Below are 24840 nucleotides of genomic sequence, written 5' to 3'. Positions count from 1 at the left end.
CTTATAGGTCAGATCCTGTCCCAACCCCAACCCTTATTCTAACCCCAACCCACACTAGGGACTGGAAAAAGGACACCAAAACCAACCCGCCGATCTCCACTGCGAGAGTAGTGGTGAGAGCATTGGACTCCCACCCGGGAGACTGGGGTTTATGTTATCATCAGTGTAACTGCTTTAGCCACTGACCGCTACCCTTAATGTTATGGAAGCTGCTGCTAGTTGTTGTGAGCTCATGAGCTAACTGGCTATCCCGCTGGATTAGCATTGGAAGCATTGGAACTGGTGTGTCCAGGTGACAAGACAAGATCTTAATTTATCAGACATTATTTCATGTAATTTCAATTCACAGCTATTTCAGTGGCATGACTAGCTTCCGTCCTACCAGTCCTGAACAGAAACAAGCCAGCCACGCACATAAGCCAGGCTGGACCTGGCCTGGTTCTCTTCCGCTTTGCTCTGTTTTACCCCCCCCACCCTCCTCCGCTTCCTCCTCCTCTTCCTCTTCCTCCTCCTACCCCTCTTCCTCCTCCTCTTCCTCCTCCTCCTCCTCCCCCTCTTCCTTCTCCTCCTCCTCCTCCTCTTCCTCCTCCTCTTCCTCCTCCTCCTCCTCCTCCCCCTCTTCTTCCTCCTCCTCCCCCTCCTCCTCCTCCCCCTCTTCCTCCTCCTCCTCTTCCTCCTCCCCCTCTTCCTCCTCCTCCTCCTCCTCCTCCCCCTCTTCTTCCTCCTCCTCCTCTTCCTCCTCCCCCTCCTCCTCCCCCCCCCCCCCTCCTCCTCCTCCTCCTCCTCCCTAGTGAATAGTAATCCCAGAGAGCAGGCTGTGTGGTGGTGCTAGCCGTACCCAGGCTGTGTTCACTGCAGTAGAGCAGATCCTCCCTGGGCTCTGCTGTCTGCCGGCACAGCGGTGAGGTAATCAGCCAGCGCTTTATCACTCCCTCTTCTATCAAACCCCTGTTTAACATTCGCTCTCTCTCTCTCCCTCTCTCTCTCTCTCTCTCTCTCTCTCTCTCTCTCTCTCTCTCTCTCTCTCTCTCTCTCTCTCTCCCCCCCTCTCTCTCTCTCTCTCTATCCCTCCCCCTCTCTCTCTAACTCCCTCTCTCTCTCTCTCTCTCTCTCTCTGTAGGAGCTCACTCAGCTTTTTTCTCTCTACTGTACCTCCCTATCACCCCTCTCTCTGCTTCTCTTCTCTCTTTATCTACCTCTCTCTCTCTCTAGTGCTCATCTCTCTACGTCTCCAGAACCTCTCTCTTCCTGTCTCCCACTAGTAACTCTCTCTCTCTCTCCTCTCTCTCTACCTTTCTCTACCTCTCTCTCTACCTTTCTCTACCTCTCTCTCTCCTCTCTCTCTACCTCTACCTCACTCTCTCCTATCTCTCTCTCTCTACCTCACTCTCTCCTCTCTCTCTCTCTCTCTACCTCTCCCTCCTCTCTCCTCTCTCTCTCTACCTCTCCCTCCTCTCTCCCTCTCTCTCTGTCTATCTGAATAGAGCAGCGGTGCTCTGAGAATGAAATAGATCACAAGGAATGTGGTAGAGAGAGAGAGGTAGAGAGAGAGAGAGAGAGAGAGGTAGAGAGAGAGAGAGGTAGAGAGAGAGAGAGACAGAGGGAGTTGGAGAGAGAGAGGTAGAAAGAGGGGGAGGTAGAGAGAGAGAAGTAGAGACAGAGAAAGGGGGGTAGAGAGAGAGAGAGGGGTAGAGGTACAGAGAGAGAGGTAGAGAGAGAGAAAGAGAGGTGGAGAGAGAGAAAGGTGTGAGGAGAGGTGGAGATAGAGGAATAGAGAGAGAGAGGGGTAGAGAGAGAGAGGTAGAGAGAGAGAATGGTATTTTTCTCTATCTGGGATGTCAGATGTAGGATGCAGTTCTGCTGATGACTGAACAATGAGCAGACTGCAGAGATCTATAATGGATAGGAGGGGAATACAAAGCAAATCCTGATATAATGTTGATATCCTGGCATACACCAGTGACTATCACCTCTTTAAAGGTGTCCTATTATGCTAATTTTCAACAATTTAAGTAAGTTTAAGTATTTGTCCTCAAAACATGTATTTGTGTATTTTTGCTGCAAATACCACTCAGAATAAGTGTTCTAGCATGCCTCTATACCCTTCCGTTGACCACGAGATCAGATTGAGCGGATTGAGGGTTTTTTCATATGCAAATGAGCTCAGCTAAGAGCAAATCGGCAGGCTAGAGAACGAGGGCTGTTGACGGCGCTATGCTACCTCAAATACAGCTGGCTAGCCTGGACCATCCACACTCGATGCCACTGTGACACATTTCATTGTTCTCTCTCCCTGACTAAACATGATAGTGCCCATGACATTATCTCCACGGTTGCATGCTGTTACCTCTAGCTACATTCGCTAGCTAGACACCACCAGGCTATATGACACCATTCGACTACAAACAATAAAGCTCCACTGCAAGCATTAATTTAATAAAATCAAATAAAAGCATTATTGCTTAGAGTTTCTGCATAATTCCCACGGACAGTTAGTATTGCTTGATCATTCAGAAAGAGTTTATTTGAAATTCCTGCATTGTACTGACCCAGGTTGGAAAAGCAAGCGGGCAAAAAATGGCTAGCACACACTGCCAGTTTTTTGCCAATTTCAGAGAGAACAATGCCATCAAAAATAACATTTATCCACTCGGCTCCGCTGTCCTTTGAGCTTGGGAGACGATCTGTGCTGCTTAGTACATCTAAGAACAGAGCATTTTCCGTGCAAAGACATTATGCTAGCTAGCGGGGTCCGTGACTGTGACGTACCTGTAAAGTGACACTGGAGATTTGAATGGCTTGCTGGGACTGACTTTTTTTTCTAATATTTTCATTTCGGCTGACCACAACAAAATGACTGGGTTGTTTCACTTCATACTTTGTGTGTTAGTAGGCCCATCAGAGACTCAAATGTACATGCAAAAACCATGAAAAAGTTAGTTTTGCAAATGTGGACCCCTTTAAGGAAGTCATGAAAATATTCAGTACATCACTATTATAATTCCACAGTGCAGTAGTGTTGGGTAGTTCTACTGACTAATGCTGAAATGTGCACTGCTCCTGTAAAACTACTTTTGTATTTATAATGTGAATCACAGAGTTTTGAGTTCACGCCTTAACACCACTGTTTGTGACCAGGTTCCTGCTGAAACTAGAATAGGCCGATACACACAGACAAGGGCCCTTTATAACCTGTGGGGAGAGGAACACACATTGGGGAGAGGAACACACATTGGGTGGTGTGGTCAGGTATTTTAGGACCTGCATTCTGACTGGTTCCGCCCTCAGGTGGGAGACAGTGTGCTGCTTTCTGACCCTTTAAATAAACCTCTCACTTTACCAGAGAGTCACACAAATCACCCTGTTGAATCAATAGATAGTCTCCTCCCTTGAGAAGTCACATGAGGTAAAATAGCATTTCACTATCAAGTTTGGATTGAGCCAAAAGGTAAAAACACTTTTCATTGTAGGAAGTAGCAGAGGGAGACGGAGAGGGGGAGAGGGAGGGGGAGAGAGGGGGAGAGAGAGAGGGTGAGGGAGAGGGAGAGGGAGAGAGTGAGGGTGGGGGTGAGGGAGAGGGAGAGGGTGAGGGAGGGAGAGGGGGAGGGAGGGAGAGAGGAGGAAGGAGGGAGGGAGAGAGGGGGAGGGAGGAGAGAGAGAAAAAGGGAGGGGGAGAGAGAAAGGGAGGGAGAGAGAGAAAGAGAGGGGGAGAGAGAGAAAGGGAGGGGGAGGGATATGACGGTTTGGAGTGCTAAAGGTCACTGCTGCTCTGTCCAGTCTCTGAGGGACGAATGGGAGGCACCTGTCTGGCCTCCTCCTCCTCCCTCCTCATCTCCGGTCCCCTGTCTGGCCTCCTCCTCCTCCCTCCTCATCTCTGGTCCCCTGTCTGGCCTCCTCCTCACTCCTCATCTCTGGTCCCCTCTCTGGCCTCCTCCTCCTCCTCCCTCCTCATCTCTGATCCCCTCTCTGGCCTCCTCCTCCTCCCTCATCATCTCCGTTCCCCTGTCTGGCCTCCTCCTCCTCCCTCCTCATCTCTGGTCCCCTGTCTGGCCTCCTCCTCACTCCTCATCTCTGGTCCCCTCTCTGGCCTCCTCCTCCTCCCTCCTTATCTCTGGTCCCCTGTCTGGCCTCCTCCTCCTCACTCCTCATCTCTGGTCCCCTGTCTGGCCTCCTCCTCCTCCCTCCTCATCTCTGGTCCCCTGTCTGGCCTCCTCCTCCCTCCTCATCTCTGGTCCCCTGTCTGGCCTCCTCCTCCTCACTCCTCATCTCCGTTCCCCTGTCTGGCCTCCTCCTCCTCACTCCTCATCTCTGGTCCCCTTCCTGGGACTCCCCTCCTCTCCCTCCTCAGTCTGGCCGTTAGCACCACTTGTCTGGGGCATTGTGTGTGTGTGGGTGCGTGTGCGCGTGTGTGCGTGTGTGCGTGCGTGCGTGTGCGTGTGTCCTAGGAACTGTCCTTCTAGGATGCTAGATTTTCTTTCCTGGGATGATGACGGGATGTTGACACCCCAAACTAATGTACCTGCTGGTGTGTCACTGTTGGAGTGATCATGATGTTCAGTCTAGGCAACAAAAAGCAACTGGTTAAGGAAAGGGTTAATCACCTGGGTGGGGCACTACAACAGTGACACACGGCCAATGAAATTCACCCACATTCAATTCACTTAAAAAGCGAACAAACATGTCTTCCTATATTAGTGTCATCAGTTGATGCATTCGTTTGTTGGCTGAGGATGTTGTAAAAGGAAAGCCACGCCCGGTAGGGTTAGCGAATCCCAGCGAATCTTTGGCCTCAACAGAGGAACTTGGCCGTGTGCTGGGGAATCCCCCCCCGTCTTGGATTCCAGCCTGTTGGACTGCTCTGATTGGTCGCACATGGTGAATTCCTTCCTGTAGGCCGTCCCCTGCCTCTCTCTCTGGTCTGGTCTGCTCTGCTCTGCTCTGCTCTGCTCTGGTCTGGTCTGGTCTGGTCTGCTCTGCTCTGCTCTGGTCTGGAGGCCATGTGCTGTTGATTGTGTGGTATTTTAACTGGAGCTCACACAGAGAGAGAGAGAGAGAGAGAGAGAGAGAGTACCCCCTTTCCCCAGGTCAGGTATGCAGCACCTGTTGACCTGGTGAACCCAGCATACGACCCCGCCCTATACGACCCCGCCCTATACGACCCCGCCCTATACGACCCCGCCCTATATGACCCCGCCCTATACGACCCCGCCCTATACGACCCCGCCCTATACGACCCCGCCCTATACGACCCCGTCCTATACGACCCCGCCCTATACGACCCCGCCCTATACGACCCCGCCCTATACGACCCCGCCCTATACGACCCCGCCCTATACGACCCCGTCCTATACGACCCCGCCCAATACGACCCCGCCCTATACGACCCCGCCCAATACGACCCCGCCCTATACGACCCCACCCTACCCCTGTAGGGGGTGAAGTCCTTGGTCAGCACTGCAGAGCGGTTTTCTTATGAAGTAGAGACGTACTATGACATACTATACTGTAGCCTAACAAGTGCTTTTTAACAGTCAAACCGACAAAGAGAAGTTAACTGATTTAATTTAGAGTGAACTGAACACTGGTCTGTTAGTGGCTACCCTAAAATAAGACAACAAAACATAATTGACAGGTTTTCAAGGCCCAGTTTTGGACTAAGAAGCCTTTTCAATTGGGGATCTATGTTCAGTACTAGGCCCTAAAAGACCAGGCCAGCCAAAACCTCACACTAGAGACGAGCTGAACTGTCAGTATCTGCCTTTAAGGCAAGGCCTCAGGAATACCTTCGACAACAAGGAGACTTTAGAAAGAGGCTAAAAGGACTTGGCATTTTTGTCTGCGAAGTGTATCTGGATGCTATTCAAGCCGAACCAGAGTCAGGCGCGGGGGCACCGAGGAAAGGTTCTTAATCAAGAGGCTTCTGGAACCCTCTGTTTCAGCAATGTGCTAGCAATTATCTAACATGTCTCAGTAGCACAGGAATGTTTCCACCCGCCACGCTCATAGTGTGTGCAACATTGCACATGTGTGTTGCAGTTCAACTGTGGTGCGTGTGTGCGTGTGTGTGTGTGTGTGTGTGTGTGTGTGTGCGTGCGTGTGTGTGTGTGTGTGTGTGTGTGTGTGCGTGCGTGTGTGTGTGTGTGTGTGCATATAGTGCATATGTGTGTGTGCGTTTGTAGTGAAATTGTGTGTGTGTGTGTGTATGGCGCATGCAGGTGCACTGTATAGGTCAGAATAGGACGCCCTGTGCACAGTGTGAGAGGGACAGGGAGGCCCCTTCCTCTCTGTCTCATACCCATCCCAGTGGCCTCCATTTTTACTTTCATTGAGACCCATTTGTTTACTTGAGTCATTTCCACAGTTGCCTTTTCTTTGGTGCCCCCCAGTGGAAGACAGCTGAACTGTCTGAAGCATGCATTTCAATGCAGTCATTCCATATGAAATATATTTTGTTTAAGCATGAATTTTGCCAGTCAGAGTGCCAAGGCTGCTCATTTCAACATAAATCATATAATTGTCTCATCCTTATGACAAAAAAAAAATATCTGTAGCATTTGTAGCCTATTTGTTTAGAATTAGATGCCTTCATGCCCCCAACGATCCTAAATGATCATTCAGTTCCTGAGACCTCCAATGGTGGTTGTCAAATAATGTCTCTTCCTGCTTCCCTCACTTAAAAAAAAAAGAAATCTATCCTCACTTGCAGCTGACCTCTCTCTGCGGCAGACTGTTTTTGGGTGGCGACTGCTGATTCTGTCGCCATGACAGCACGTCTCTCTAGCCAGTGAGGTGGCGAGAGTTTTCATTCACACCGTTTGGAGGAAGCAAGTCATAAAACCAGAGAGCGGGTCCCTGCAGAACCCTCTTATCGCCACCGGGGGAGCCGGAGAGGGCGAACTAGCCGCAGACCTGCACACAGCGTTGATGAGACAGACCTGCACACAGCGTTGATGAGACAGACCTGCACACAGCGTTGATAAGACAGACCTGCACACAGCGTTGATGAGACAGACCTGCACACAGCGTTGAGAAGACAGACCTGCACACAGCGTTGATGAGACAGACCTGCACACAGCGTTGATGTGACAGACCTGCACACAGCGTTGATGAGACAGACCTGCACACAGCGTTGAGAAGACAGACCTGCACACAGCGTTGATGAGACAGACCTGCACACAGCGTTGAGAAGACAGACCTGCACACAGCGTTGATGAGACAGACCTGCATGCAGCGTTGAGAAGACAGACCTGCACACAGCGTTGAGAAGACAGACCTGCACACAGCGTTGAGAAGACAGACCTGCACACAGCGTTGAGAAGACAGACCTGCACACAGCGTTGATGAGACAGAGCGGAGCTGAAGCCTGCGCGAGAGTTGAAACCCCTCAGAAGCCCAGTGTGGAGTAGTTGCTGGTGGACGACCCCGTTTCTGCGCATCCCGGGGAAACTCGGTGGAGTTTGCGGTGCCGAGGTCAGCCTGTCTGAACTGTTCTCTACGTGCTCTGCTTAGAGGTCAAGACTGAGGGCCGTACAGCAGACCTGAGTCAAATATATCAACATACAGCAATACATATTTGAGTCATGGTTTATTTAGGCTGCTTCACAGCTGTTCTGTTGATGTAGGTGCAGCACAAACGGTATTTGACCCGATTCACACCATGTTCACCACCTTATGACTACTGTATATTACTGTAAGGTTACATGGAACAATTGTGGTTTTTGTGTTTATTTTTTAAAGGGAAATATCCTGCCCCCCTCAAATGTGACCCTCCAACACTGCGTGCGTGTGTGATTGTGTGCGTGCGTGCGTGCATGCGTGTGTGTGCGCGCGTGCGTGCGTGTGTGTGTTCCGTGTCTCAGAACTCTGGTCTCTCTTGTCTCTCTTATCTCTCTTGTCTCTCTTGTCTCTGAAGGGATCTGAAGGCTGGAAACATCCTCCTGGGAGAGGACGGCTCAGTTCAGATCGCAGGTATTCCCTTAACACACAGATATTCCCTTAACAATTTCATTCTCACCTCATATTAGACTCACACAGTCGTTCACACCTACAGCAGGTGATGCAACTCCAACATTAATCTGAAGACAGGTAAACTTTAATATGGAACACTGCAGCGTTTGAATTTTGCATTCCTATTATTTTGACTGATATTCAGGACCCATAGTTTGTTGGGGCGTATTTTTATCATCCCTAAGTGAGCCTCCACCTTAATGGTAAATCGTGATCCACCACATGACCCACATCGAATCACCTTTTCCATGTTCAGTCTGTTCATCTAATCACCTTTTCCATGTTCAGTCTGTTCATCTAATCACCTTTTCCATGTTCAGTCTGTTCATCTAATCACCTTTTCCATGTTCAGTCTGTTCATCTAATCACCTTTTCCATGTTCAGTCTGTTCTCAGACACGGTGATCAAGTCTCATTGAGTTTTTTCTCTCCTGCAGACTTCGGCGTCAGCGCCTTCCTCGCCACAGGCGGTGACATCACCAGGAACAAAGTGCGGAAGACGTTTGTGGGGACGCCGTGCTGGATGGCACCAGAGGTCATGGAGCAGGTGTGTGTGTGTGTGTGTGTGTGCGGTTGTGTGTGTGTGTGTGTCATTATGGGATGAGGCGGCAACCATGGTAACAGCACACACATGCACGCACGCAAAGACACACACCCACACAGTCTGGCTCCTCAGTAGCTGGCTAATGGCACACAGTATACGATGAGATCACACTATTAAATCCATGTGTCTCCATAGGGTCATAGACGCAATGGAAAACGGAAGAGAGAAAAAAAACGGACTTCTCCCCCTCATTCATTTCTTGGTTTTTATAACGGTTATTAACAGAGTTCTTCTGCTCTCTTGTTCTCCGTGCGCAGTAGAGGTTGTGGTTTTCTCTCAGATGTGAGCCGTAGCTCGTCCGCTCCACAGTGACTAAGCGCTCGGTGTCCTCACAGCGCTCGGACAAACGCATGTCCTCTACGCCCACAGATTAGAGACGCTTTGAGACGAAGACAAGGCTGTGACTGATGTCCATGAAGGGCAGCTAGTCAAACTTGTCCGTTTCTCAGTGAAGCCAGTTCCCATTACAGAACTCGTCTGGCTTCCTTTACAACTCGCTAGCAGACTGTATCCAACCTGGATGTGCTCTCTCAACTCAAATGTTTTTAGTTCTTTGAAAACCAGATCTGTTATATTTAAACTAGCTCCTTCGCAGGCATTGTGTTTAGTCTTGGGATGCATGGGATGATTATGGTAGCATGCCTGTGGTATAAACGCAGACTTGGGGAGATGTTAACAAACCTCCTCAGACTTGGAGTAATGGATTGTATATCAGATTTATTACTAGTTACGTAAAAGGTTCGTCAGCATCCTGGATCAACATTCCCACATTCTTTGTTGAGTACAGGTCCTGAGCTCTGAGATGCTGATGATGGCCTCTCTCTAACTCCCTCTCTCTCTCTCTCTCTCTGTCTCTCTCTCTATCCCTCTCTCTCTCTATCTAACTCTCTCTCTCTCTCTATCCCTCCCTCTCTCTCTCTAACTCCCTCTCTCTCTCTCTATCCCTCCCTCTCTCTCTCTAACTCCCTCTCTCTCTCTCTCTCTCTATCCCTCCCTCTCTCTCTCTAACTCTCTCTCTCCATCCCTCCCTCTCTCTCTCCAAATCTCTCTCTCTCTCTCTCCCTCCCTCCCTCTCTCTCTAACTCCCTCTCTCTCTCTCCCTCCCTCTCTCTCTCTCTAACTCTCTCTCTCTCTCTCTCTCTCTCTCTCTCTCTCGCTCTCATTCTCTGAGCAGGTTAGGGGTTACGACTTCAAAGCAGACATCTGGAGTTTCGGGATCACAGCCATTGAACTGGCCACAGGGGCCGCGCCCTACCACAAATACCCCCCCATGAAGGTGAGGATGGCACGGCCCAACTTCCCCGCCATGACCCTACTTTAGAAAAAGAGCTCTTCAACATGGATATTCAAAATACCAGCTACGAGACCGACGACGTGACCTCTCTCCTCCTACACTTTCCGTTTCTTTCTACCTAAGAAAAAAATGTTGACGTTCATCTATGTTCTCTAGCATTGTTTTGTTCCCTCTTCATGATTGCCGTCCTCTTTGTTTCGGTGTCAGGTCCTGATGCTGACCCTGCAGAATGACCCCCCCGGCCTGGAGACGGGCATCACAGACAAGGAGATGGTGAAGAAGTACGGCAAGTCCTTCAGGAAGATGATCTCGCTGTGTCTACAGAAGGACCCAGAGAAAAGGTGGCCGTTCAGATCTCCGGACAGAAGTGATCTCTCGTAGAAAGTGCTCCGGTTGTTTTTCCACGGAGTGGAATAGCCGACAGGGCAGATGTGCTATAGATGCTCCACAAACATTCAGCTAACAATCCACTAACTATAACCCTGAACCAAACTGGTGGTTGTACATCAACAAAATTGTGGTTGATGGATATTTTGAGAGTCTGTAGATCATGTAAATGACACTGTTCAAGATAGTGTTTTTATTGAATTTTTGTTCTTACAAAGCACAGTAGTAGCTTTTTTTTTAAAGAACGCACACCCAACTGGTGTAAACAATAGCTGTGTTCGGAATCGCTCCCTATTCACTATATAGGGCGTCAGCCATTTTGTTTGTAGTGTCCGAATTCTCCACGGAATTTTCGTTCCATATATAGTCCACTATTTATTACCCACAATTCACCTTGATTTCCAGGGAACAGCGCATGTACCCTACATTTTCCCTAGGTATTTCACTACATGGTGAACCCTATATAGGGAATAGGGACTGAGGGAACGAGGGAGCGATTCTGAACACAGCTAATGTAACCAGTGAATGAAAGTGAATCTCAACACTGTTTTTATTGAAGTCCTTTCTGCATTTCAGGCCAACGTCCTCAGAACTGTTGAAGCATAAGTTCTTCCAGAAAGCAAAGGTGAGGCATCTTTTTCTGTCTCAGAGATTGAGTCAGACACGTCGAGTCAGCCGAGCTCTTGCCCTTGACTCACTCCTTCGTACCGTGTGTGTGTGTGTGTGTGTGTGTGTGTGTGTGTGTGTGTGTGTGTGTGTGTGTGTGTGTGTGTGTGTGTGTGTGTGTGTGTGTGTGTGTGTGTGTGTGTGTGAGTGAGAGAGAGAGAGAGAGAGTACAGATATACAGTAGGTGAGTCGAGGTCAGTTTGATTAAACCAGAGGGCAGTGTGAATCAGTATATTGACTTGAATCAGATACTATTACACTATCACTATCACAATTTGTAAATACTGTCAAATTCTTAGGGGTGCACTTGATCTACCTTACCCTGGATAGTGAAACCAACAAAGGTCTTGATAACGCAAGCTTTCAAAACACTTAAATTGACTTATATATTTGATCCGGGTTTGGTGTCGACGCCTCAAAAAGGCGTTTGTGTGTCGACTTGCCCCTCACAGTTCTCATCTGATCCAACCGGGCCAAAACATGACTGAGGTCAGTCCTATTATTGCTGCCGTTACCGGGCGCGTGCTGCGCTCCTCAACAAAGGCAGGGATAATCACCCTGTCGCCAGCTTCCGGCCGGCCCAATACAGTGACCACAGGAACAACTGTAGCGCTTGCTTGGCACTTTTTGGAAATCCTATTATATCGGAGTTTGATGGACATGACCTAGGTCAGGAATTAGAACTGCAGTACCCTATATGACCAGTAGGTGGAGCGTGCCGTTTTTTTCGCTGAGATCATGTCATGCTTTGGGTTGATTTCCTTTAAGTAGGAGTAGTGATGGATTGTTGATCTTTCTGGTGCCAGAGAGCATTTTCACAGCATATCGTCAGTGTGTTGGTGTCATTGTTAAAGCTCTGATCTCACTTTCCTCTCACTGCAGAACAATGAGTATTTACAAGAGAGGGTACAGCTCTGATCTCACTTTCCTCTCACTGCAGAACAATGAGTATTTACAAGAGAGGGTACAGCTCTGATCTCACTTTCCTCTCACTGAAGAACAATGAGTATTTACAAGAGAGGGTACAGCTCTGATCTCACTGTTTCCTCTCACTGCAGAACAATGAGTATTTACAAGAGAGGGTACAGCTCTGATCTCACTGTTTCCTCTCACTGCAGAACAATGAGTATTTACAAGAGAGGCTACTACAGAGAGCGCCCACAATAACAGAACGGTCGAAAAAGGTAAGATGGCAGAGTATCAAAGCTTTTCTCTTGTTGGTGTCTGGATTAGTGTAAATCTTAACCTCTTGTGTGTGTGTGTGTGTGTGTGTGTGTGTGTGTGCGCGCGCGCGTGTGTGTGCGTGTGCGCGCGTGTGTGCGTGTGTGCGCGTGTGCGCGTGCACGTGTGCACGTGTGTGCGCGTGTGTGAGCGTGCACATGTGTGCGTGTGCGTGTGTGTGTGCGTGTGTGTGCAGGTGCGTCGGGTCCCGGGCTCCAGCGGTCGTCTCCACAAGACGGAGGACGGGGAGTGGGAGTGGAGCGACGACGAGCTGGATGAGGAGAGTGAGGAGGGGAAGGCAGCCGTGGCAGCTCTACGGGTGAGACACACACACACACACACACACAGACTCACACACACTCACACACACTCACACACGCACACACACATGCACACACACGCGCACACACACACACACACTCTCACACACACACATGCACACACACATGCACACACACATGCACACACACACACACACACACATGCACGCACACATGCACACACACACACACAGCCATCTGCATACAAACATTACATACACACACCTTTGATTACTATACCTGTCCTGCACACTTCATACTGCTACTGTACTCTCATATATGCACACACACACACACAAACACACACACACACACTGTACAAACACACTCTGATGCGCACACACAAGTTTGTCTCATGCATGCTCTAGTCCAGTGCCTAGTCTTGATAGTCCGTGTCTATAACCTGTTTGTGCCACGCCCACTGTTCTCCCCTGAGTGTGTCACTGTGTGTGTGTCTTGTGTTTGACGGCGAAGGAGCAGGAGCCCCGGCCCCTTAGCGCGCCCAGGCGACAAGTGCGCTTCTCCCTCCCGCTCGAGCTGCCCCCAGCCAGGGTTGGCCTCTCACTCCCCCCCAACAATACAGATGGCTCTCCCCTAACAAGGAAGGGCTCCCTCCACCAGGGCTAGCCAGGCAGCATGGGGCACAATGTACCACAATAGGGAATGCGTTGCTTATTTGGTGACCATTTCTTCTTAACTCGACATTAAGCATTTGAAAACTACAAGCGTGAGGTGGATTAAGTGGCCTCTCACTGATGGCACAGATATCTAACAGTTGAACACAGCCGATATCCTCCGACATCGCTCAGATTATATGCTCAGGTTGTGACATTTGCTATTATGGATTATTTCAGCAGACGTGTGTGAGAGCAGTGGACAGACCACCCCTGTATAGTGGCAGACTCAGAGCTTGACCGAGCCAAGAACCTCTTTTGTAAACATACATTTTTTGCTCCATATTGCAGGAGAGCTTGTGTAGGCTTTTCACCAATTATGACACGTTTTGCACGGTTTTTAAGCTTAACAAATAAACATACCGTATCCCATCTGTTATGATATCCACTATACAACTATACAGTACATGGGACATGGACATATTCTCCAGCACATTGGATCTATATGTTCCTTTAAACGTTTGTAGAAGAAACCGTTCCCCTGATGATGTTTTTCTGTTTGGAATAAGAGAAGGGTTCCATCAGTTAGTCTGTATCCTAAAGTTAAATATTTATCCAGCTCTGCTCTTTATGCACTTTGGCCCTTATAAACAGAGATGAAGAGGGGAGAGAGAGAGAGGGGGGGGGGGGGAGAGAGAGAGAAAAGGGGATGTTAATCTGGAGGGACGTCGGTTTCCTGGAAGCCATCTGTATTCTTATTTCTCTCTATAAATCACTATTCAAACTGACCAAATCAACTATAATAAATACCAATCAGATCACTTATGGATTCTGTAAGTGATCTTTAATCAGAGCACTAACTTGTGTGGAGCTAAAATTAAAAGACAAAGCAATGAAAAGTAAATGTTTTATTTCTGCTGCTTTTATGGTTTTGTTTTCACATTTTTTCTCTCCCAGGATGACTGATAGTTTCTCTCTATTTCTAGTATAGAGCACTTTTAAAGAATAAACCCATGAAGTTATTTGAATGGCATAACATGGTGATTCATTCATGAAATAATCCCATTTGCCCTTGGCATTGAAAAAAATGATTTCCTCTGTACTTCTTGCAACCAAGGAAAATAAATAAATTGAGTAAAATAAATAAATGTCTAAAAACAAAACAACCTAATCGGGTGATGAATGGGCTGGAGCTCTGTCTGAGCAAGCACAGCTCTTTGATTTCCTTTCTGTGGGATGGAGGAAGGTGTCCGTCTCCTCAGTCTCAGTCTGGCTCTGTCTGTCTGGACAGTCCCGGCTGGGTGTCGGCTCCACTTAGACGCCAAGCCAGAGCCCCCCAGACAGACGCAGACCCGGAGCCCCCCAGACAGACGCAGACCCGGTCCTAGTGTCAGACCCTCATCTTGAGCCCTCAGCCTCCAGCCCCACCCTCCAGACTGATGTGCTGTCTAATCTGACACTAGCCCAGTCTTCTCATTCGGCTTGCCAAATGGTAAATGGTAAATGGACTGCACTTATATAGCGCTTTTCCACCTTAGCGGCACTCAAAGCGCTTTACAATGGCCTCTCATTCACCCATTCACACACCAATGGCGGTAGCTGCCATGCAAGGTGCTAACCTGCTCATTGGGAGCAATTTGGGGTTAGGTGTCTTGCTCAAGGACACTTCGACATGTGGACAGTCGGAGCTGGGATTCGAACCACCGACCCTTCGATCATTGAACGACCCGCTCTACCAACTGAGCTACAGTCAGTCAGAATGTCTTCATCCTAGCTACCGGGCGTCTGTCTGACCTTTTGCTTTGCTGGGAGTCCGTGCTCATCTTTTTCAGACGGTCAAACCCATCAGAACGGTCCTGGGAGTTCTACAAAGTAACACAGAGCTGCCGCTCGTGCTTTTTAACGCTCACGTCTTTCCTGACCCTGCTGCTTCGCCTCATCCGCCGTCCGCTACAACGTACCCCGCTTTCAACATGGCTGTCCTCACCCTGCCCTCGTTTCCCTGCCTGTTATCTGAATGAGCTGTAGCATCATATCCACAACCCAAGCGTTGTGGGAATATTTAGTGGGGATGTCACTGCCATCTTTCTGATGCATATAGCAGTGTTCGAATACAAGTCAACAGATGATTTAATGGGGCAAACGAGTGGCGTTACAGTCAGACCTGGCGTGTGTGTGTGCGTGAGACAGAGACCGTGTGTGTGTGTGTGTGTGTATGTATGAGACTCAAAAGTGTGTGCCATGCTTGAGCCATCCCCATCCCTAGCAGAGGATCACCTCGTTAGTCCAACCTCTGTCTCCTCTCTCTCTCTCTCTCTCTCTCTCTCTCTCTCTCTCTCTCTCTCTCTCTCTCTCTGTCTCTTTCAGTCACCTAGAGTGAAGGAGGGCTCACAGAATTCAGAGGTGAGTTCCAAATGTCATCGCCTGCCTCCAAATATCGGAATGGACCTCTTGTTGACCAGTTTGTGTGAAGTTGAAAGCTTTGAGAACGCTATAGTATTGATAGAATTAGTTGTCTTAGGTGCCACTTGTCTCGTGTGTGCGTGTGTGTGTGTGTGTGTTCGCGGAAGGGCTTCCAGACAACAGAGCCTCTAAGTAGTCACCTCCAGTCCGTGGCCCCGGGCCACGCAGAACTACCTCAAGCTGCCGGCCAGGCCCCGGCGCAGCCTGGCCCAGCCAACGCCCAACCCGCTGCCCAGGCCCAGACGCTGGGCCTGCCTGCTGCCGCTGCTCCAGCCCAGGTCAGGACCCGCCTCTCAAACTGACCACTGCAGGTCTCAGGTTAGGGCTATGTATGATGGGATGGATCACACAGTACCATATCTCTCCCTAATATCTCTCTCTCTCTCTCTCTCTCTCTCTCTCTCTCTCTCTCTCTCCCTCTCCCTCTCTCTCTCTCTCTTTGTCTTTCTCTCTCTCTCTCTCTCTCTCTCTCTCTCTCTCTCTTTATAGGCCCCATCTGGTGCAAGTGATGCCATTAAGTCTCCCATTAGCTTGGTATTAAGGTTGAGGTAAGTCTTTCAGCTAACCATTCCAGACCGATTGACTGTCAGCTTACTATTGGCTCGTTAATAAATATACATTTGAGTTTAAATTGTGTTCAGAATGTATGTCCTCAGTTGTAGTGCAGTTGACTGCCTGTAGAGGGCAGTAAGGCCTTCTCAGTTTGTCTAAATCATTTATAATCATAGGAGGTGAGCTGTTCAGAGCACAGCATATCTTTGGCTCAGGGACACTAATGAAATAAAGCTGATAAAAAGGGGTACCTACCCATTAGATATATATGTAATCTCAGGCATATCCTAGCATTGTACTATAATGTGTGCCACTCACTCTAGTTAAGAGTTGGAATAAGTTCTCATCATTTAATGTGGCATTTCCCTTGTATCCTCATCAGTCATGTGGAACGGGGTGTCATATTTGACGTCTCCCAACCCCGTGTCTACGTCTGTCCCCTTTTCAGAAACCTAAAGAAGGAGTTGAATGACATCCGCTTCGAATTCATGCCAGGCAGAGGTGAGCTGAGTCAGAATGTGCTCTAAGAACCAGCCTGCCAGGCAGCTGTGTGGACAGCGCAGTCCTGACTGAAGCTGCCTGGCTGACTCATAAAGCAGCTGTGTGTTTACTACAGTACCTGTTCACTCAGGCCTCTGGCAGCTAGATTGGTTGTTATTGTTGTTGTTGGTGTTTGTTCTTGTTTGTTCTTCTTGTTGTCTCTTGTCTGTTTATTGCTCTGATGTAAAGCGACCTTGGGTTTCATGAAAGGCGCTATATAAATGATTATTATTATTATTATTATTATTATTATTATTATTACCCGAGTGACCTCACCCCCCAGAGAGGTTATAACAACCCGTTGCTATTGTTTGGTAGAGTATGAATTTGTGTTTGTGTTTCTTCCGATGGTATTAAATCAATAATATCAATCTGGCCGTCTGTAACCGATTCTAGCAAGGTCAGCGTTAGCCTTGACCCGGATATGGTCCCGGGTCTAATCCTGGTTCGGATGTTCTGTTCTCCAGACACAGCGGATGGTGTGTCTCAGGAGCTGGTGTCTGCAGGTCTGGTGGATGGGCGGGACTTAGTTATAGGTCTGTACCACTTTCCATTCACTTACCACTGTCATCCAATCATGATGGCCCATGATGTTAAGACTGACCATAGTGATAGTATTTCAAATTCGCAGATCCAGAGAAGATCCAAAAAGCTCCATAGGTTTCGTTTTTTTTGTGTGCGATGTAAGCAAACATTACCCTCCTCTCAACTTTTCAGTTGCTGCCAATTTGCAGAAAATAGTTGACGAGCCTCAAACCAACAAAAATGTCACTTTCAAGCTGGTAAGTCGTGACGTTCATCTAATCTGACAAGACTCCGGTTCTGTAGTGCATCTGTGTGAACTTCCAACACGTCACAAGCACATCCTGAAACAGTATGAACCAGAGACATTTTGAATCCTAAGTGCACTTCTCTCTCCTTTAGCCTTAATGCTTTACTTCAATTTGGTTTTGTTCTTTGGTTTGACTCAAATCACTATATAACTACTCGACTTGACTATTCAATTTATTGACAAGGACAAAGCATATTAGTCAATAGTACTGTGAATGCCCCGGGAATTTTTCACCTGTAGTCTGGGAATGTATCATAATAGAAATTATAGAAATATAATAAACAAATATAATTATATTATAATTCTAGAAACATAATATATCTAATTATATTATAATTATATCTTATTATATTATATAAATATAATATAATTATAGAAATAGAAATGATTATCAGTAGATAATAGAAATGAAAAGCTAATGTTTGTTTCTCTCTCTCGATCTCCCTCTCCAGGCCTCTGGGGTAGAGGGGTCAGAAATCCCTGACGATGTCAAGCTCCTGGGTTTCGCTCAGCTCAGCATTAGCTAAACAGTCGCTCTACCTGGGACACACAGTCGCTCTACCTTGCCTAAAAAATGTGAAAACGTTAAAAAAAAGAGTCAACGATAGAGTTTAAATGCATATTTTTTTTCTTTCTTTCTATGGCCGTAAAGAAACCACTACTGCCAAAGAAAACAGTACCATTTTGTCACCCCATAGGAATTACGCAATGCTGCCATGTTGAGCAAGTGTTGGGCTGAACGCCAACATTACAGTAAAGGAATCACTCCAAAAAAAAATGTTTACAATGTATTTGTAGAAGGATGCAAGTATCTACAAGAAGCAGTTCATTTTACATTGCGTTCTCCTTTTCTTCTGTTCTTTTTCTCTGTAATATATGTGATGCATTTGCACAATCTGAACTAACGCCCTTGAGTCCTGGTCAAGTGTAACAATGCCTTATTTTCAGCAGAACTACTGAACGCGGGTTTTGGGGGAGGGCTGTCCCTGCTTCTGATGTGGAGCATTGTACAAAGTGTATGAACATAGTTTCAATTACCAACATTAAACCTTGTACTTTTTTTCTTGATTTTTGGATGTGGAGGGCGAGCTCCAAAGCAGGCCTGTCAGAATGTCCCAACACACACACACACACACACACAGTCTCTCTCTCTCCGTAACATACACAAACACAGTCACTTAGAATAGTAACCCACGCCACACCCACAGTGAGTCACACACACACACACACACACACACACACACACACACACAAACACATAAACAAACACTCAGACATGATACTTTTGTGAAAATATTCTGCTCTCAGCCGTCTCATTCGGGTGGCGAAAGCTCCATTTCCCCTCCATGGCGGTCTTGAGGCGCCGCCACAGCTGAGTCACACATATCAACACCTGGAAATACTCACCGTGTGTGTATGAGGGTGGGGGGCATTTCAGCTTCAACATGCAGAGCACTTCACTAGCTCTATAAAACACCCTCTGATATGACCAGCTTTGCTCCAGCTAAATAGGCTCAGTGTGGCACCAGCTGACATGGTTGCAGATCAGTGCCTTTGGTCTAGACCCTCGACCATTAGGACCCGGGCCTGGAATCTGATTCAGCTTCTTCAGTAACATAGCGAGCTACTCATTCATTCAGCACTCACTGATCTGGGCTGTGACCCTAGCATTAGAATGTCATGAAGGTTAATTCTTCATATACCGTGTGTGTGTGTGTGTGTGTGTGTGTGTGTGTGTGTGTGTGTGTGTGTGTGTGTGTGTGTGTGTGTGTGTGTGTGTGTGTGTGTGTGTGTGTGTGTGTGTGTGTGTGTGTGTGTGTGTGTGTGTGTGTGTGCGCAAATTAAACCTGCAAGGTTGATGAAGTGAATACATAATAGATATTATCAATCTTTCCTTACTGCATATGTTGACATGCAATGATATTGAGTGTTGATTTTTCCTGGCCGGTCTGCAGTTTACAAAATGATGCTTATCAGCCCTTTTGTGAACAGTGAAGACCGACCAGGACAACTCAACAGGTACAGTAGTACCATTGCCAAAATGTGCGGTAAGAAAATACTTTGACATGTATTCACTTCACCAACCCTGCAGCTTTAAGATGGTTAATTAATTAAAGATAAATGAAGAAACACAACCAACATCTTACATGTAGCACCTTTTAAGCACTGTCACCAATTTGTACACAATTCTAGTAACTAAGCCAGCATAGAGGATAAAATGAAGTGTGTACCTTTTAGTTCATTTAATCTTATTGAAGTTGCGTGAACTAATTTGGTTTAAACTGGGCTTGAGCGTCCTCAGAATCGGAGTCAATTTAAACTGGGTTCTCCTAAGATTCAGACCGGCGTCGTTGACCTCCACCTCTCTTCCATTCTTTGCTTAAAAAAGTACTTTGTTTTTTTTGTACATCACACCTACAATGTCTGTGAATATGTCCTCATTATTATAGTTATATATTTAAAAGTATGTAAATTAAAACGGTTTTACAACAAAACTGAAGCCAGGATACAAGTGTGGGATACAAAGTGTGTCTGTATGTCGGTATTAGCTGTTTCTTTGTTCTGATTCAGTTTCTCAAATACAGTACATGAAAAAAATATGAATAATAAGTGCATATTTGCTAATGTGGTTGAACAGTACTTGATTTAACTTCTCTAGTATGTAAATAATGACATTTTGGTTTTTGATTTGTTTTTATACTGGGTGTTTCACTCTTGGCCTTTTCTGCCCCATGAGAGGATGAGATTTGTAGCCCTGTGTGGAGATTAAGGCAGGAAAAGGACAACATGTAAGTTTGGCTTTTTTTTTTCTCTCCTTCATTTCACGTCTTATGGAGTTACTGCCGTTACCTTTCCCCATTGGGGGGCGTATCTTCTCCTCTGGAGATGAGTGGAACATACTGTAGAACCCTAATACAGGGGTCTCTGTTCCTGCTCAAATATGCTCTGGGTTGAGTAGGCTAACTATGCCTTAAACCGTTCAAAGACAAGGTCATGAGCTGCGTCAACAGAAATGGAAAACAGCTTTTTCTCTTTATTTTTCTTCTCTGAATGATACCAAATGGGTACACTTCTGTATGTTGGTCCACGTCAGCATCATCTGTATCACTGCTTTTGCCCGTCTCTTTGTTCTGAAATCTATTTATCACATCGAGGAGGGTTCATTTTGACAGTCTCTTTGTTCTGAAATCTATTTACCACATCGAGGAGGGTTCATTTTTGAATGTTTTCAGAATGTTAATGCTTGTCACTGTGAATAATCTGAAATGTATTTGTTGGGATGGACAAGGTCATTTCAACAGATGTCAATAGGCAAAAACATTGTCCATCTTGTTCTTAATCCCCATAACATTTTGGCTAATATGAACTGTGATGTCAAACTGAAATGAGCAACATGCATTTCTATTGACGTGTTAAATGGGAGGAACATAGACTAACCTAAAGAATGTCACATTCATACTTCATTTGTTGTGTTAGAGATTTGATCTTGTTACAAAGCCCCAAGATAGCAAGTAGATGCATTTTACTCTGAATATAAAAGGTGGGAGGATATCGTATGTCAATATTTCATTACAGTCATGTTCAATGTTACACTAGCCTTAACAATGACCACGTCAGACGATGTTATACGGTTTGATCATGATTCACAGTGTGTTTTAAATGTATGTGTTACACTTGAGGATTTCTGAAACCGAATACAATTGGGTCGCTGTGACCCAACTTTCTCTTCTGAGAGAGGAATGACGAGTGATAAATGTTTCCATACTGCAGTATTTTGTTGCCATGCTCCTGTTGAAGAAGTACAGGAATGTGAAGTGGAGCTCTTAGTAGGACTCCCGTTGCCTAGAACAAGCCCTGTCCAACAACATTGGGATTCGATGATTTAATTTTATCTGTCACTGTATTCTCATCCACCGCTCCCCCTTTTTTTTTAAGCCTTCTCTCCTGTGCCATTCTGAACCATGTCGCAGCAACGGAACCGATTAAACACCAGATTTCATCCAGGCAATAACGCAAAAGAAAACTGTAAGATATTTGATTGATTTGATTTTCTCTTCTTTCTTTTGTATCTATTTGCTCTGCTTCTGTTGCTTTTGGAGTTCAAAGCATGTTTATCTTGATTATTTTTAATCAATAAAGAATGAACATATCAGCCTCCTCCTTGTCTTGTCCTTGTTGAGTTCTTTAATGGGTTCGCCATCAGCTAAATCATGATGGAAGCCACTGCAATGGAGTGTGGACAAAATGGATACTGCCTGACTACAGTACGTGGTCTTGACTACAGTACTTGTCCACTTCCTCACCTGGTTCTTGCTCTCTCACTCTCTCTCTCTCTCTCTCTCTCTCTCTGCGGACTCCATCCGGCTCTCTCCTCTATCCTCCTCCTTTTGTTAACCAAAAGGTAAACATAACAACTAGAGTATTTATAATTCCATAAGAGGTATGATCCATATCAATTCATAGCATTATTCTAATTGAATGTTGCGTTGCTGTGGGCAATGCAGTCAGTTAACATCCTTTTGACCTACTCTCACCTGAAAAAAAGCATGTCCATCAATGGATTAACAGACCAATGAATGAGTCAGGGTATAGTGTACTATATCCGTCTATACCATAATACCCAATTCTCTCAGAATAATAAGTGCATCAGCTCGTTAGCTGGAGAGTGTACAAAGAGGCCATCTTGGAATGTGTTCCCAGCATGTCAGTGTCTGTGATCAACAAGTGGGGCTTCCAGGAGTAGCCTACTCCCATCAGGATGCGCTCTGAGGAGGACACGGTCCTGGACCTCCAACAGTCCATCAGGTCCCTGACTGGGGTGCTGCCCAAGAGGCAGAAACTCCTGGGGCTGAAGGAAGGTGAGAGACATTCAGGTCAGGGTCAGAGAGGATTAAGATAGAGGTCAGAGGTCACCAGTGTTGGTAAATCTTTTGGTCATTTAGATCCACTGTTAATACAATTCATTATGCATGAACTTGGGCTACTGGTAAACCAAACGGCATGTGAGAGATTAGGATGGAGAAAATACTTCGTTTGGGACAGGTACTGACATGTTTTTGGGGAGGGAGAAGGAGAGAAAGCCCTACTTCAGCCCCCTGAGTTCTAGTCCCAGGCCAGGAACTAGATCTAAGGCCTCCAAGTCCCTAGAGCTCCTAGCCCCAGTTGAGTTAGTCTGAGGTCTGGATGTCAGTACTAGTTCCAGGTGGGCAGCTGATGCTGATTGCCCGTACGTGTCTCCCAGGTTAGCTAGTGCCGGCTACCAGTCTGTTCATGCCTGCTCTTCTCACCAAGGTTAGAGAGGAGAGTCTGGTGGGTCCCTGTCCTTTATCTCTCTCACACACACAAACACACACAGTGAGGTAGCATCATCCTATGGGACTGAGTATGATTCTCTTTTTGTCTTGTGAAGGAATCTAAGCCCCTCCCCCAGAGAATGATGACATTGTCAGTGACTTTATTGAGGAGAACAGGTGAGGCTATCAAATTACATGCAAGTCATCAACTGACATTTCACACACATTCCCTCAGCTAGATGATCCAGCTGCTCTCAATGCTGGTTTCTCTCAGGTCTGAGAGCCAGTCTAGCGTTGGAGCCCACCGCTAGTGCCATGCTAGTGAGTCATCTCACCTACTTGAGGTTTGCTATCAACTGGGAGAAGAGTGCCCTATGGCTGGCACATCAGGTGATTTACTTGGGTATCTGCCTGGACACGGGGACCCTGAGGGCATGCCATGTGCCTCCTGGGCCTCATCAGTGGCCCATGAGGTGGTTCCACTGGGTTTGCTGCACTTGAGGAGCATCCAGAGATGGTTCACTGGGCTCCATCTAGATACTGTGAGACAAAGATGGTGCCTTGCAGGGACGTGCACAGATAGACACGAGGGGGTGCTAGAGCACCTGCCCTTTGCCCTCTGAACAAGGCAAGTGCCCTTTTGAAGTTTTTTGAAAGTCTTTTTTTTTTAAATAATTTTGAGAGAGAACGGAATAGATAACTGTCCCAAATGCTCTGGCAACGTCTGTGAAAGTTCCCATGTTCATTTGGTCAATGCTTAGGCTGTGCTAGGTAGGCAGTTGGCACTACTAGCTAGCTAAGCTATTATTGCTAGTTAGCATCTTATTAGATTCTGTTTCTGCTGTGGATGACAAAACTGCAGAGGTCTATCACAGGCTGGACAGTCCTATCCATGTCTCTTCTGTGTGCAGTATTTCTGTCTTTTTCACTTGGTTAATTGTCCTGTCTCTCCCTCCAGCCCAGGCGGCCTATGGGCTCTGGCACCTCCAAACTGGCTTTGGAAGGTGCCAGAAACTGGGAGAAACTCAAGGAGGTGATGATGCAGGCGGAGGGTGAGAGGAGACATGAGGACCAGTACAGACAAGTATGGAGACCAGTGTAGAACCAGGATGTTACTGTTATACTAACACAGAACAGTGAAGATTAGCACAGACCAGCATATACGTGCAGACCGGGCACTTGGGGGTGGGGTTGGGGGGTGCTGGAGAAATCATCCTAATCCTAATTCTGGCATCTATTTGGGGGTAGGGAGGGTTACTGGTCTTAATCTTTCTATCTATTTCTATTGCTCCCTCTCTTCCTGGTTCTCCACCCCTCTCAGTCTGCGGCAGCTGGCAACATGACGACTACACGCCACATCGTCCACAAACCACAGCATGTGACGCCAGTTCTTATGGTTGGTGTTGTTTTTTCTGACCTGTTCACATTTTTTAAATTATATATACTTATCAAAGACCAATTCTTTCAGCCATGTACAAAGTCAAATTTCTTTTGAATTCTGTGTTTTAGATCGTCCATGATGTCTTGGGGGCCCATCGTTAGAGTATGTAGTTAAACGCATTGTGGAAGTAGGGGGCCCTAAAGGCACAGCTGTCAAGAGTGCACAACGCGATGACTGGCCCCTCAACGGATCTGGCCCCACCTGAGGACCTTGTGGCTCCCCTGTCCCATCAGAATAAGCTCACATAGTTTGAGAGCCGGCCAGCTGGAGACTAAGACCTTGGAGAACGACTTGTGAGTGTTAGTCCTCCAGGCTCAGATGGCAGCTGGAAGAACAGTCTCCGTCAGTGTTACGCACCATTGACCAAAGTAAATAAATTCCTAGTATGTGTAAAAACTACCATGGCCAATAAAACTGATTCATTCTTTATCATTCTAGGAGTCATTAGAAGAAATTCCAACTTGAAGGCGGTGACTGAAGAGAAGCTACAGACTCAAGTCAGACCCTATTTGAAAGGGACTTCAGACCGTGATGGGGGACAGACACAATGCTTAAAGGACTAAGAGGTGACATTGACCCTGAACACCCTTGGTGCCGGATTAATAG

At 46.9% G+C, this 24840-nt stretch overlaps 1 protein-coding gene across 3 annotated transcripts in view; it reads left to right on the top strand.

Moving 5' to 3' along the window:
* oxsr1b (oxidative stress responsive kinase 1b) overlaps positions 1-18595 on the top strand; it is a 67344-nt gene extending 48749 nt beyond the window's left edge. Inside the window, exons 5-19 of one of the 3 annotated variants that reach the window (XM_084460458.1) lie at positions 7913-7968; positions 8444-8553; positions 9785-9886; positions 10112-10245; positions 10868-10916; positions 12076-12141; positions 12375-12497; positions 12973-13050; positions 15480-15515; positions 15692-15853; positions 16065-16123; positions 16576-16628; positions 17135-17203; positions 17385-17449; positions 17952-18595. In XM_084460458.1, coding sequence (XP_084316584.1) covers positions 7913-7968; positions 8444-8553; positions 9785-9886; positions 10112-10245; positions 10868-10916; positions 12076-12141; positions 12375-12497; positions 12973-13050; positions 15480-15515; positions 15692-15853; positions 16065-16123; positions 16576-16628; positions 17135-17203; positions 17385-17449; positions 17952-18026 — 1237 coding nt within the window. In that variant the 3' untranslated portion in view covers positions 18027-18595. Of the gene's footprint in view, positions 1-7912; positions 7969-8443; positions 8554-9784; positions 9887-10111; positions 10246-10867; positions 10917-12075; positions 12142-12374; positions 12498-12972; positions 13051-15479; positions 15516-15682; positions 15854-16064; positions 16124-16575; positions 16629-17134; positions 17204-17384; positions 17450-17951 lie in introns of all 3 variants that reach the window. The other 2 variants (XM_084460457.1, XM_084460459.1) reach the window with 2 other exon arrangements.
* The last annotated feature ends 6245 nt before the right edge of the window (positions 18596-24840 follow it).

Source organism: Borostomias antarcticus, assembly GCF_949987555.1.
Source record: "Borostomias antarcticus genome assembly, chromosome: 2".
Classification (NCBI taxonomy): domain Eukaryota; kingdom Metazoa; phylum Chordata; class Actinopteri; order Stomiiformes; family Stomiidae; genus Borostomias; species Borostomias antarcticus.
Note: the sequence above shows the minus strand (reverse complement) of the source record. Positions and strands in the feature narration are given on the sequence as shown.